This window comes from Argentina silus (genome assembly GCF_951799395.1).
Source record: "Argentina silus genome assembly, chromosome: 12".
In the NCBI taxonomy this organism is placed as follows: Eukaryota; Metazoa; Chordata; class Actinopteri; order Argentiniformes; family Argentinidae; genus Argentina; species Argentina silus.
Window position 1 is genome coordinate 5882231 of NC_139666.1, and position 15000 is coordinate 5897230.

Here is a 15000-nt window from a genome sequence, read left to right on the forward strand (position 1 = left end):
GGTCAGTTACCTGAGGTGGCGGAATGCTCCATAGTCAGGAGAGTGCTCCGGGGCTCCAAACAGGTTGCTCTCCACAAAGTTGTGGTAGCAGGTGAACTTGTGCAGGTACATGCGTGAGGCCCGGACCACCCAGATGTGGCGCTCGGGGAAGCGTCTCCCCAGGGTGAGGGCCACCTGCTCCAGGCTCCAGGACTGCCACTTAGCCCCCTCTGGCTGGAGGAGCATCTCCTCCTGGAAGTTCTACAGAGGGGCGAGAGATGGGGAAGAAGGAAGATGAGGGAAAGGGGGTGGGTGGAGTGGGTGGGTGGGGGGTTGGGAAGATGAGGAAGGCATGGGGTGAAGGGAGGGGGGGTGGAAGAGAGGGGGAGATAGACAAAACGGAGAGGGGGGGGGATGTGGGAAAGGGGGGTTAGGGGGTGGGGAGTGGATGGGGAGATTGGGAAAATAAGGAAGGCATGGGGTGAAGGAAGGGGGGGGGGGGGGGGGGTGGAAGAGAGGGAGAGATGGACAGACAGAGAGAGAGACGGGAGGAGGGGGCAGGAGAGAGATGCTGTTTAGTTTAATAAGCAGTTTTGTCTGACAACCAAGGAAATCTAGCTAATAATACCCTAACCCCAAGTCTGACCTCATCCCCAAATGCTTGGCATCGGACAGACAGCAGCGTCGTGAAAGAGCCTCATCAGCAGGACTACCCTCCCAATACTGAACACGCTGTAGGCTGACATACTGCTCTCTTATGGGGGCCAGGGTCGAATACAATGAACCCATTCTTTAACCATCTCCACATCACACACTGAGAACATTCCCAGAATACTAACAGCCCCTGGGAAACACTAGGGCACCCCTGGAATACTAACTCTGCCGTGGGGAGCAGACTAACGGAACACACCCCAGCAATGCTAACAGGACAGTAGCCGAGAGCGGAATAGATCTGAAAAGGCTGAGTAAGACGTTCATTTCCACTCTCTCCTCCCTTCTCGAGAAGCATCATTTCAGACCACATTTTGTAAGAGTCATTCCATAAACGGCTTCACTAAGAATAGTACTCTATATACAGCTCTGTGATTATAACTAAGTAATCTTGCAGTCGTAACTTCTTAAGGGGCGGCTAAGCCGAGGAGAGCGTTGGGTTTAACGTAGCGGCATACCTACACAACCGTTACATCATCGTCATCTACAGCTCAAGGTCCTAGTCCGCTCACATGGTGAACGAATGAAAAAAGCCACCATGTTCGTTAAGTATCACCTATCACCCACCGCCTACATTCTGATTGTAACATAACAGATCACAGGTTTACAGTTAGTTGGCAGCTTGATCGTGTTGGTATGACAGGTGCACCTGCGTGCTGCGTCACACCTGTCACATGAAAAGCGAATCTCTCTGATTTACTGACTCGAAGTGAGTGAAATAAAGTCAAAAGTGCTATCAAGAGTTAACTTTAGTCCTGCCAGTAACCTACGTCTGTTTGCTAGTTACCTCTCACCTGTATGTCTCCGGGGAAGAATACAACGTGGGCACTCCCATCTTCCGCGGCCTCTGCGTCCGAGCCACGCCGTCCCTGCCCCTCCAAGGGACGGAGAAGAAGTAGGTCGTTGACTCGGTCAGGTTCCGACCCAGGAACGTCGGCCAGTCGCTGCAGCCGCGGCGGGCTCTCAGGACATTCATCCGGGGTTCCAGGTGGACACAGCCCGGGAGGCTCGGCGGAGGAGGAGGATGATCCTGCGGTACCGTTGGAGTACATCTTCTTAGGTACTGCTAACAACGAAAGGCACGCTCAAATCCTTCTTTGAACAGCTATCATAGGCGCTAAACCCGGATTAGTTGAGTCTACACGCAAATACAGCAATTAGCTATCCATGGCAAACTGGAATGATGATAGTCGGATAGGGCATCTGCACTTCGTCATCCTATTTTTTTTGTTCAACGTTGACAATTCGAGCTACCTACTCGAACTGTTGCATTGTAGCTAGCTGACAGCAATCCAGCTAGCCGTCAAACTTCATCACATGAAAAAAAGAGATTACGTTTCTGTTGTTGTTATAACATGTGTATCCGCCAAGTGGCGCTGTTGCACCGTAAACAGCGAGGAATTCAGCGCCAGAAGATCAACACTGCGCATGTCCTCTTCTGGTACAGTTGTTGTAAACAGAAGGCTGTACACATGTTCACAGATCTACATAGCACTCAAGTTGTAGAATACTAAATACAATGAAATCATGATAGCATGGAAATCAGTGAAGCGCACATTTGAGCGCATTACCGTCACTGTACTGTTGATACTGTAGTTCGTGTGCACGTTCCAACAGTCGTAATGATTGTACACATGTGATCGTCCGAGAGTTTTGTAACATTGTTTCCTCGTGAGTAAAACGCAAGTATTTCATATTGTATGTTACGGTTTTGCTCCGTGTGACAGCAGGAGATGTTTGTGCATGTCATGTTGTTCTTTATTTTATTTTTTTTGTGGATGCATGCACTGCACGTTTGTGAAATACTCCAAACAGACTCTCTCTCTCTCCATGCTATGTTTGGACTTTGAACACTTTCATTATACAGTAACTTGTGTGTCAACCCTCAAAGCCTACTGCCATGCGATGTTCTCTCTCCAGGTAGACTTGTTATAGTTTTCACAACTTCAGCTGGTACAATGGTGGTCAATGGTCAGTGGATCCATAGACAAATTTGTTGTGGGAGCCCCCTCACTAAATGAGAAGGATGAACTCACACATAATTCAGCAATTGTTTCAAGCTGAAATAGAGTCGGCGCATCCAAGACATTAGAGCCCATTCATATACAGAATATATGCCACACCAGGGGAGGATATACACACACTCACTGAGACTCACTGAGGCTGTAGGCCTCAACAGCCTCAACAACCCCTCCAACAGTGTGTATATATATATATATATATATATATATATATATATATATATATATATATATATATATATATATTGGGGGGGGGGGGTGTTCAGTCACCTTTTCCCCAGGTTAGCAGTATACTGTAGTGTGTGAGTGAGAGTGAATGTTCAGTGGCATGGATTCCCTCTGTTGCAGGGCTGAATGGCTGCCAGTGCCCTGGGCAGACATCTGGTGGCCTGCCTCCTCAATGTGTCTGAGGCCCGCAGGAAGGAGCTGGTGGAGACAGTGGCCAGGGCTGCCTTGGTGGACAGACATGGTGAGGACCCTCACCCATAATCGCTAGCCCCTAGTCCCTAGACCCTAGCTCCTAGCCCCTAGCTCCTAACTCCTAGCCCCTAACCCCTAACCCCTAGTCACTAACCCCTAGTCCCTAGGCCCTAGGCCCCAGGCCCCAGTGACCCAAGCTATCTTAGTGGACAGACATAGTGAAGAACTTGTTAGAAATTATTTTTATAAAAACAGTTTATTATTGCTATAATAAAAATACATTACTGCAGTGTGCTAAATTTACTAATGTGATGGCCTGTTGATAAATGAGTGATGGATCAAGCATTAGTCCCATAGTACGTTGAATTAATACATGGAGAGGTTAAGCCAGGTCATCAAGAAAAATATTGCAACACATGCTTACACAAAGAGCTATAGTGGAATAGTACCAGGCTAGGGAGGACATACCAGAGTAGGTATCTTATCTCTTACAGGGTGCTGACTCCGCAGCTGGGATGAATGGTGTGACCAGCCCGTGAACAACAAGGGATGCCAAGTCTAAACCATGGTTCCTCCCCAACCAAATAGCCAATCACAATAATTTTGTATACTGTAAATGCTTTGGTTGACTGTTTGAATGCATCCATTTTTGGAAGGTTGGTTACAGATTAACAGCTTGCTGACTGTGATTTTCTTCGCCAAAAGTGGTCCTTGTACAAGCCTAGAATTTTGACATATATATAAATAGCTAAAAGTAAGAAGTAGTTTGTCTTCTCCTTCAAATAAAGAACACATTTTCTCACAAACTCCCACTGCATAGAAAGGTTGTTGTGACCCCGGGATACGATGATAGAGTCTAGTGGCCTGATGACGAGGCTCATAGGGTGCTGTATTCATCCTGAAACTAAACATGACCATCTCACTGTGTGACCACCATCTTCTAACCATCTTCTGACCATCTTCTCCTATTGTGACTGGATGTTGCCAGGTGCTCGGCGAGAGGGGACGACGGTGCTCAACATCTTCAACGACCATGACTACAATCGCTCGGTCATCACCATCGTGGCCAGCATCGACGGCATCCGTGAGTCTAACAGGTTTTCTACAGCGTCAGTGAGTCTAACAGGTTTTCTACAGCAACAGTGAGTCTAACAGGTTTTCTACAGCAACAGTGAGTCTAACAGGTTTTCTTTCTGCATCAGTGAGTCTAACATGTTTTCTACAGTCTCAGTGGTTCTAACAGGTGTTCTATAGCCTCAATGAGTCTAACAGGTTTTCCTTCTGCAGCATCAGTGAGTCTAACAGGTTTTCCTTCTGCAGCATCTCACCTGGGCTTTCTTCAGACTCCTCAAAGTTTAGTCTTGCACCATCAACTGTTCATTGAGTTTATATCCTCTAGTCTTAATCTCACTTCAGTCAGTCCAATAACTGTGTGTGTGTGTGTGTGTGTGTGTGTGTGTGTGTGCGTGCGTGTGTTCCAGGGGAGGCAGTGTTGTCTGCGTGTGAGCAGGCGTGTGAGCTGATAGACATGAGCACCCATGCGGGGGTCCATCCATGTATGGGGGCTGTGGACCTGGTGCCCCTCTACCCACTGGGGGAGGACCTGGCCATGGAGGACTGTGCCAACGAGGCTAGAGGTGAGGACGGTGTGTGTGTGTGTGTGTGTGTGTGTGTGTGTGTGTGTGTCTGTGTGTGTGTCTGTGTGTGTGTCTGTGTCTGTGTCTGTGTCTGTGTGCGTGCGCGTGCACTACCAACTCTCTCTCTCTCTCTCTCTCTCTCTCCCGGGCCCAGCGCTGGCTGCAGGTCTGACAGAGCGGGTCGTTGGCACCAGTGTGTTCCTGTTTGGCTGTGCGGACCGGGCCGGCCAGCGGGGCCTGGCCCAGAGACGCAGGGAGATGGGCTGGTTCAGGAAGATCCCAGACATGGCCTCCATCCAGCCTGACGTGGGACCCCCCCCTCAGAGACGATACGGCCTCACAGGTTAGCCTCTGTCATGGTCCGTTTGACTAGTTTAATTGATTGATTAGATAAGGCACTTTTCCAGATGCTCAAAGCCCTTGTCATTGGGGGGGACTCCACTGCTAATGTGTAGCACCCACCTTGAAAGCATTGGATAGGTATAAGCAAGATGGTTGCAGCTCAAGCTAGCTTTCTAAGCGCTCAGAACTAGCAAACTCAGAAATGTCCGAACTGGAAACTCCTACAAAGATGATACCAGATTTTCCCATATAATCAACCAATAGGAAGCTCTATGCAAATAACTTCTGTTAATTTTAACTCTGAAGTTCAGAGTTTCCGAGATGACTCTCTTACCTTGTGACCCCTGACCCCTCCCCCTGACCTCTCACCCAGGGGTCGGCGCCAGCCCCTATGTCATGAACTGCAATGTCACCATCGACACCCAGGACCTGGCGCTGGGACGCAGCATTGCCAGGGCGATCAGGGAGTCCACTCCCGGGGGTGTGCCTGGGGTGCAGGTCCTGGCCCTACCACATGAGGGGGCAGTGGAGATTGCCTGCAATGTGGAGAGCGTCCGGGGGAGCCCCCCTAGCCGTGGGGGAGGGGCAGGGGGGGAGGAGGCATGGCCTAGCTTTACCATAGAAGGGCAGCCGTACTGCCATGCCCCCGCCTCCCTGATCACGGCCCGGGTGTCTGAGCTGGCGGGGCAGCAGGGCGTGGCCACCAAGGGGACGGCGCTGGTGGGGTTCACCCCCCGGGAGTGCAGGGGCCTGGCAGAGAGAGCGCTGGCGCTGGGCATCGCAGAGTTCTGGAAGGAACAGAGGAGGGTCCACATGTGAAGAGACACACACACACACACACACACACACACACACCCACACACACACACACACACATACACACACCAAACCTCCATGTTATGTACAAGTCTCTGTGATTTAACTGTGATGATTCTGATTTGTGATTCTATTTATGATGATTCTATGTGAATATGCAAGATGTCTCCCAGAATGTTTACAACTTGCACAGATATCTTAACTCCCACTCGAGCAGTGTTAGGTCTGAGTGATCGCTGAGCTCCTCAGCCTCTGACCTCTACCTGACCTCTGCCTGTCTGTTAGGGAGAACTAGTGAACATTTAGCCTTAAAAGCGTAATGTAATTGTTTAATTGTAATAAAAAATATATACCTTTACAATGACCATTGTAACTTGTGGTTTTAAAAATGATTTATCATAATGTTGACGACACATGTTGGGGAGAAAGGAAGAGAATGAGGGTTAAGATGATGGGGTCGGACTAGAGCAGGGGAGGCTGGTGCAGATAGAAATCGGAGGATGGCCTCACATGTTTGATACCGTTCCTCATTCCGTTCCATGCATTACAATGAGCCTGTCCTGATTATTTCTATCTCCACCAGCCTCCCCTAGACGAGAGGATGCCCATACTGGTGTCATTGGGCGATGCTCGGGTCATTTCCTGTTTGGGGTAAATTAAGCCCTGTGTTTATAGAAGAGTCCTCCGTTATTTTCCATAAACAACCTAAAATACACTAGGGTGAGTCTCAATAGTCATAACATACGCTAGGGTGAGTGAGTGACTAGTATACAGTGACTTCCTCTCCTCATCTTCTCTCCTTTTTCTCCTTGTCTCCTCTACTTCCTCTCCTCGTCTCCTATGCTCGTATTGTTTCCTCATTTCCTCTCCTTGTCTCCTGTCCTCGTCTTATCTCCTCATCTCCTCTCCTTGTCTCCTCATCTCCTTCATCTACACTGATCTGAAACACAGGAGAGATACAGGTGGTAACAGCAAGGAGACATGGAGAGGAGATATGTTTAGACTGTTGAGGATAACCCACCACCTCTATGAGAGCGCTCTAACCGTCACCATCTGGTTGTCGTTGGCGGTTTCGACCACCAGAGACACGGGCAGATATCTACCGCATGTGTTTACTTTGGATGGACAACATTGAAGGGAACATTTAGAATCCACTCCAAGTGTGAAACTGCACATTCTAATATCAACAGTACACAATATGTACGATGCCAATGAGACAGTTCATTGAGCATTACTATATAGTACACAAGTCATGTATGCACGGTTTTTCATTAGCCACCGTCAAAGACAGATTAAAAACGTCCTTATGATATGATATGACTATAGTCATTTAATCTGTGCTATTACTTATGGCATGTGGTCATTTAGATCTTTTACATAATTTTTACGTTCACATACACGCTAACATGTTCCATTTCACTGTGTGTATCCGTGTTCTTCACTGAAACATACTAGTATTTGTGTGGCATGTAGCGTGTAGCGTGTATTCAGACTGCCTCTTCCCCCCTCTCTGACTCACAGCGTTAACCCTCTGATGACACGGAGGGGGGGGGGTTTGGCCCGAGGACGAACGAGTGGAACTGAGGCGCGATGACGCTCGTCACTGGTTACATAAGGACACTATAATAACGACATACAGGAGGGAGGACATATTGTATGGAGCTGTGCATTAGTGAGAGGAGAGTATAGTAGTAGTTCAGGGGAGGCTGGTGGAGGTTGAAATCGGAGGATGGGCTCATTGTAATGCATGGAACGGAATGAGGAATGGTATCAAACACGCGTCAAAGAATCCAGCACGCTCTCCTCCTTCACACAATCCCTCAAAACCCGTCTTTGACCCAAGGGTCATAGTGATGGACAGTTCCTTTTGACCATATTATGCAGTGGTATGTTTCGTAACTCATAAGGCGTATGGTAAATACAGTTAGGTCCATATATATTTGGAATCTGACACAATTTTTGTTATTTTAGCTGTTTCCCAAAACATATTCAAGTTACAGTTATATAATGAATATTGGCTTAAAGTGCAGACTCAGCTTTAATTTGAGGGTATTCACATCCAAATTGGAGGAAGGGTTTAGGAATTACAGCTCTTTTATATGTAACCCCCTCTTTTTCAAGGGTTTCAAAAGCTGTTTCATGGACAGGTGTGGGCTACTCCTTTGTTATTTCTTTATCATATTAACATACAGAACATGAGTGTGAATAACCTCCAGGGCATTCCACTCAGTAGGTGATGCTAAACCAAGAGGATAGTTGATGTGTTATTCATGAAAATGCACACAGAAATATACACTCACCGAGCACTCTAGGGTTAGGGTTAGGATTAGGGTTAGGAACACTATACTAATATTGGGTGGGGCCTCCCTTTGCTCTCAAAACAGCCTCAATTCTTCATGGCATTGATTCCACAAGATGTTGGAAACATTCCTTTGAGATTCTGGTCCATGATGACATGGTTGCATCACGCCATTCCTGCAGATTTTTCAGGTGCACTTTCAAACTGTGAATCTCCCGTTCTACCACATCCCAAAGGTCTTCTATTGGATTCAGATCTGGTGACTGGGAAGGCCACTGAAGAACACTGAACTCATTGTCATGTTCATGAAACCAGTTTGAGATAACTTTTGCACACTAGTTTGTGTTTTATATGGATTATATGGATTATATGAATCTGTGCATGCTGTGTGTGAGTGTGTGTGTGTGTGTGTGTGTGTATGTGTGTGTGTGTGTGTGTGTGCATATGTGTGTTCATACTGTGTGCACATTCATGTCTTTGTGCCTTGTCCAGCTGAGTCTCTTAGTCATACAGTTAATGCAGCCATGCAGCTACATTTCACCCCCCCCCCCCACACACACACACGCACACACGCATGCAAACACACACAGCCTGCCAAGCTAGGGAGCATCAGGGCCTAATCTAGGTCACAGCATAAGCCCAGGGGTGTCCTGGTCCAAACACTGTCATACACACACACGCACACACGCACGCACGCATGCACGCTTGCATACGCACGCACACACAATTTTTTTTCCTGAGCTCTCAAAATGTTTGCATATTAAACCCTATTCTCTATTTTGCTGTCCTACCTACCTACCTACCTTCCTACCTACCTACCTACCCTCCTACCTGCCTACCTACCTACCTGCCTGCCTGCCTCCCTCCCTGACTACCTGCAGTAGCCCTCACGTGTCACACAGCTAACACGCTACTCACACAGCTAACATGCTACTCACACAGCTAACATGCTACTCACACAGCTAACAAGCTACTAATACAGCTTACAAGCTACTAATACAGCTAACAAACTACTAATACAGCTAAAAAAACTACTAACATGCTACTCACACAGTTAACAAGCTACTCACACAGCTAACAAGCTACTCGCACAGCTAACAAGCTACTAATACAGCTAACAAGCTACTCACACAGCTAACATGCTACTCATACAGCTAACAAGCTACTGACAAGCTACTTACACAGTTAACAAGCTACTCACACAGCTAACAAGCTAACTCATGTATGACAGAGAGAGAGAGAGATCTCATGTGTCATCTCTGAGATGTATAGAGCTGTAGGTGATGAATGACATCATGTGAATTATCATAGCATGTCAATCAGAGTGAGGTGAAATGACTAGGAGAACTACAAACATGTCAATCAGAGTTAGGGGAAATGACGAGGAGAACTACAAACATGTCAGTCAGAGTTACAGTAGGTGGAATGACTAACAAGCCAAGTCCATAGACTCATGTCTTTCCCAGGTGAAAGAAAAAGACAAAAAAAATGCTAATTGGGCTTTTGGTCCCTTCAAGCTCCCATCTGTCCCATCTGTCCCTCTTTCTCCTTCTACCTTACCCCTCTCTCTCTCTCTCTCTCTCTCTCTCTCTCTCTCTCTATATATATATATATATATATATATATATATATATATCCCTCCCTCACTCCCTCCAACTCATTATCCTAATTTAGCTGAGTGAGTCAGATCTGATAACACTAATGATCGTTACTGACTGTCTTGATTCTAGATCCTCCCTGGTAAGGAACTCACACAAGGTCTGCACTGTAATGCCTCTTCAGACTCTCTTCACCAGGGGAGGCTGGAGGAGGTAGAAATCAGAGGATGGGCTCATTGTAATGCATGGAACGGAATGAAGAATGGTATCAAACACCTGTCTGTTTGACACCATTCCTCATTCGTTCCATGCATTACAATGAGCCCGTCCTCAGAAGTCCGCCTCCCCAGCCTCCCCTGTTCTACATAGATAGCGTTGACTAGGGACTCTCTGTGTAAACAGTCATTATAATAATATGACATTAACTAAATTATTTCACGCAAATCGTTGACATTTCTTCCCCCCGGAATAAACACAGCTAATCCGATCTTCTTTCTAAATATATAAACACGTGTCTTTCTCAGTGACAACAACAGGATATTTCAGGAGTTTATTCACATTCTTTCAGTACAATATTTTGTCAGTGTAAAGGCGCTTATAGGAGCAACATAAGATGTTCTTCTGACATGAGTCAGTCTGACAGCCTATCATCTGAGGGGAGACCATGTGACCTGATGTGGATATAGAGGAGCTTATTCCTTTACATCAGTCAGTCCCTGACATTCTATAAATACTCCCAGTGGTCTTTACTGCTGACCATAAGTACGTCATCACTGCATCTCCTTCTGAATCATAATTCCTCACTGGGAATGTTGAATAACACATTCAGTAGCAGGACATGAATGAGCCAGCATCAGTAAGGGCTTTATTTAAGCTGATCACTAGACCGTAGGTTTTTCAGCCTATTTCATATCTGAGAGAGATTTGAGCTGATCCTATGAAGTATGGCGTGACAACAGCATTACCCTCCTCTCCTCAGACCACAGCACTCCCTACAGTCCAAGACATGTCTGTTAATGTCTGTCCCCTCAATAAATGTAACTTGCCTTTTGATTGAGAATGTAAAAAACAAAGACCTGCTCTCATGAAAAGTGTCAGTTTTATTTTAAATATTAATTGATGGAACTCTGAACTCGTATCTTATCGTAGCCTCTCTGTCTCTCTCAGTCTCTCTCTCTGATTGGTCAAAACAGCAACTGCCGTCCTCAGCACCACCTATGGAGGCAACAGCCCCCCACCCCCACCCCCACCCCCACTCCGAACACATGTTCAACATCCGCTAGGCACAACACTGAGACACAGCTGAGAAGAGAGAGAGAGAGAGAGAGAGAGAGAGAGAGCGAGAGAGAGAGAGAGAGCAAGAGAGAGAGAGAGAGAGAGAGAGCAAGAGAGAGAGAGATCACTGAAGTGGAAGGATGAGTGAGCATCAGAGAGAGAGACAGAAATAGAGCGATAAAGCAGTGAATTACAGAGAGAGAAGCTCAGAGAAAGAGAGAGAGAAAGAGAGAGAGAGAGAAAGAGAGAGAGCGAGTAAAAGAGATAAAGAGAGAGAGAGAGAGAGAGAGAGAGAGAGAGAGAGAGAGAGAGGACAATGGTAGTGGTACAGCATGTACAGTAGTGTTGTATTATTTTAACCAGGGCTTGTTCTGTTATCTGTGGATACAAGCCTAATGGATGTGGCTTCCTCTGACTCTGTGGAATGTTCTCCAGCTGGATCTAAAGTGCTGTTGAAGACCAGCCCGGACCATGTCCTGTTCTTCTCTGTCTCTACAGGGCCCTTGACTGGAGTCTGCACCATGGATCCCCTTCCCTGAGGACGACTCTGTGTTTCACCCCCACTGAAGATGCTCTTCTTCACTGAAGACAAGGCTCTGTCTATGGATGCTCTAACTGAAGAGCAGGTTATGTCATTGGATGCCCTACTTCACTGAGGACCATTGGGTTTATGTTCCTCAACACCGTCAGAATGTTCTTCATGGTCCTGTTTGATTGACATCTCTTCCTCCTGGGTACACACAGCGGCCACAGGCAGGGTAAGATGGCACGGTACCAGCTCTGATCGGCATGCTCCAAAGTCACACCGGTCTCCCTGTTGTGACTGTGTGTGTGTGTGTGTGTTTGTGTTTGTGTGTGCGTCTGTGCGTGAATATGTATGCGTGTGTGTGTCTAAGCGTGACAGGGTTAACCTCAACCAGATAGATAATAGGTAATCCAGAGACGTGTGAGTGTGCTATGGTTATGTAACTGGTAGTAAATGTTGTGTAGAGATGGTCACTTTCCCTCATATGCTGCTCTTCTCGCCACACGGAGTTCCCCACTGAAACTCTAACTTAATGCTCAGACGGATCCAATCAATCCCTAGTGGATGTAGCAGGAGATGATTCAGAATCACGCTCTCATGGTTGGTAGCCCTGCCTCAGACAGGTAAACTCTAGTGTTTCAGCCTTGGACCTTGAGGACGCACCCTTGGTCTGTAGGTGGACACTTGGGTCTTCCGTGCAGGAGACCAAGGTTGTGTGTCACATAAGCAAAATAACAAAAGCCAATCAGAGGGCAAGGTGAAGGCCGTTACCATATGGCTTGGACCAGTAGAGGCTGGTGGAGGTAGAAAATCGGAGGACGGGCACATTGTAATGTGATTTCATTCATTGTGATTTCTACTTTCTACCTCCACCAGCCTCCCCTGGCTTGGACCTATCCAATCCTTTCAAATGTAGGGGTCGATTCACAAACTGTCAATCACCCTTCACCATTGTACCTCCTGATGGGGCCTCTCAGCCAATCACACCTCACCATTGTACCTCCTGATGGGGCCTCTCAGCCAGTAGAAATGGGAGGCTGCATGGCAACAATATGGCTGCCATCCCTGGGAGCCCTGGGAAGGAAAGGAGGGATGTGCTGGGGTTGACTCAGGGCAAGGGGAGGCGGCAGGGTCAACATTGCAGCTTGCTAGATGTTCATGCTGGAGGCATCTACGCGGATCCTCTAATCTTCAGTGGAGGCTGGTGGAGGCAGAAATCGGAGGACGGGCTCATTGTAATGCATGGGATGGAATGAGGAATGGTATCAAACACACTTTTACCATTTAATGATACCATTCCTCATTCCATTCCCTGCATTACAATGAGCCCGACCTTCGATTTCTACCTTCACCAGCCTCCACTGAATCGAATGCATGGACAGGGGGGAAAGAGTTAGGGAATGACATGGCTGTAATGATGCATATGCATATAATGATGACACAGACTCTCACGCAAGTATAACAAGAGGAGGGATATGGCTATGAAGGACCTACTGTAGGCTACAGACCCATCACATACTGCACCACAAATACTGTTTCAGATTACTAGGCAATACGCTCTCTGACTGGAGAGACACTACATGGTTTGGAGAGCCAGTAGAGTGTCTGTCAGGGGAGGCTGGTGGAGGTTGACATTGGAGGATGGGTTCATTGTAATGCATGGAATAAGGAATGACACGATGACAGACGTGTATCGTACAATTCCTAATTTCATTCCATGCATTACAATAAGCCCGTCCTCCGATTTCTACGTCCACCAGCCTCCCCTGGTGTCTAAGGACAAAGGAATCTCCTTCATCAGGACAGGCTGTCCAGTCCAGTATCTACATATCAGTAGCAGTAGTACTCTCTACTGCACTCCAGTAGTCAGTATGGCAGGCGGATGTGAGTCGCTCAGGAGGTATGTGTTTGATGCCCAGGGGCTTGGTGGTGTGTGTGTGTGTGTGTGTGTGTGTGTGTGTGTGTGTGTGTGTGTGTGTGTGTGTGTGTGTGTGTGTGTGTGTGTGTGTGTGTGTGTGTGTGTGTGTTGTCCAGAGGCCTTGTCCTGATTCATTCAGACATCAAGGCCAGGGGCAGAGTGTCCTTAATGACACCAATTTACCCCCCACCCAAAGGAAGACCTTTAATTACGGTGTTTACTGATAAGCACACGCTGTGATTGCTGCTGGGAGGCTGGGGATGGGGTGCTGGGGATGGGAGGCTCTGGATGGGAGGCTGGGGATGGGGGGCTGGGGATGGGGGGCTGGGGATGGGAGGCTGGGGATGGGGGGCTGGGGGGCTGGGGTTAGAGTTACTCTCACACACTAAACACACACATTAAAGAAAAAAACACAGTGATGTGTGATAGTTAGCTACTGTCCTTTAGTGTAATGTAGTGTTGTTTTTATCATGCATCTCAGGGTAAATGTTGGGTATGTCTAACCAAGCCTATCATTTCTGCCCTCATAGTCAAATCCCAACTGTAAGCGTCTAATGTGGCTCCATAATTTGATTAACCACAGACCGAACCTCAGCCCCGCTTCAGACCTAGAAGAACATTCTCGAACAACCCCCAGTCCTGCTACAGCCTAGTAGAACATTCTAGAACAAACCCCAGTCCTGCCTCAGCCATGTAGAATATTCTAGAACAAACCACAACTCTGTTACTGCTCTGTAGAACATTCTAGAGCAAACCCCAGCCCTAAAACATTCTAGCTTGACTGCTGATCTAGGTCACTGAATCCTGAATCACTGAACCCTCAAACTGATCACAGATGAGCTCCTGGTTTTGTCTGTGTAGTCAGGTCAGTGAGCCCCTTAAACAGATCTGCTGGGAAATGTTATTTTGAGATTACTGGAGTTTATGTTTAGACTTGTATAACCATCATGTGTGGTCATCATAGTGTTCATCATAGTGTTGGTGTATTATTACATGACTGTATGGCTGATCATGTGACTCAATCAGTTTTATGAGTACTTGTATGTTCCATTGTTGAATCTCTGTCTGACCAGCTGATGTTCAGAGCCCACTGATTGATCACTTGCTGTTGCTCATTCCTGCACCTGAGATTCAACGGTAACAGACCTACAGTATGTGTGATACATCGTGGCCTTGATGCATTACATTAATTTCTCTGCATGAGCAGATTTTAGACTTGAGCTGTTAGAGAGAAGCTTGTTGATGTGACACTATAGTATTGTTTCTGTTACTGTGCAAGTAGGCTACATGGTGAAGGGAACCACTTGCTTAACATGGCATTTAAATTGATGTGTTAATTAATAATGGAATATCATTTTACACTGAATTGAAATATGGGAATTGGGAAGATGTGAGAAAAGTGATTTAGGCATGTGTGAAAACACGTGCTTTTAAAATACCCATCACCCCATTTACAGA

The 15000-nt window shown here is 46.9% G+C and overlaps 3 protein-coding genes across 5 annotated transcripts in view; 2 read left to right on the forward strand and 1 right to left on the reverse strand.

Moving 5' to 3' along the window:
- The window catches only part of cUnh2orf69 (chromosome Un C2orf69 homolog), a gene marked incomplete at its 5' end in the record, with an annotated part of 2827 nt that extends 1085 nt beyond the window's left edge, over positions 1 to 1742 (reverse strand). Inside the window, 2 exons of the mRNA XM_083681879.1 lie at positions 11 to 240; positions 1485 to 1742. Coding sequence (XP_083538005.1) covers positions 11 to 240; positions 1485 to 1742 — 488 coding nt within the window. The remainder of the gene's footprint in view (positions 1 to 10; positions 241 to 1484) is intronic.
- Positions 1627 to 6238, forward strand: ftcdnl1 (formiminotransferase cyclodeaminase N-terminal like 1). Of its 3 annotated transcripts, none has more exons than XM_083681877.1 (6): positions 1627 to 1750; positions 3060 to 3180; positions 4120 to 4215; positions 4613 to 4768; positions 4923 to 5111; positions 5484 to 6238. In XM_083681877.1, the coding sequence occupies exons 2-6, from the start codon at positions 3066 to 3068 to the stop codon at positions 5927 to 5929; spliced, it is 1002 nt and encodes a 333-aa protein (XP_083538003.1). In that variant the 5' UTR covers positions 1627 to 1750; positions 3060 to 3065; the 3' UTR covers positions 5930 to 6238. The 3 variants fall into 3 exon arrangements, with proteins under 3 accessions (XP_083538003.1, XP_083538004.1, XP_083538002.1); XM_083681878.1 differs by lacking the exon at positions 1627 to 1750 and adding an exon at positions 2093 to 2131; XM_083681876.1 differs by lacking the exon at positions 1627 to 1750 and adding an exon at positions 2243 to 2361.
- Positions 6239 to 11158: 4920 nt separating this feature from the next.
- LOC310812655 (nck-associated protein 5-like) overlaps positions 11159 to 15000 on the forward strand; it is a 61660-nt gene continuing 57818 nt past the window's right edge. Inside the window, exon 1 of the mRNA XM_083681301.1 lies at positions 11159 to 11856. The gene's annotated coding sequence lies outside the window, so the exon portion shown is untranslated. The remainder of the gene's footprint in view (positions 11857 to 15000) is intronic.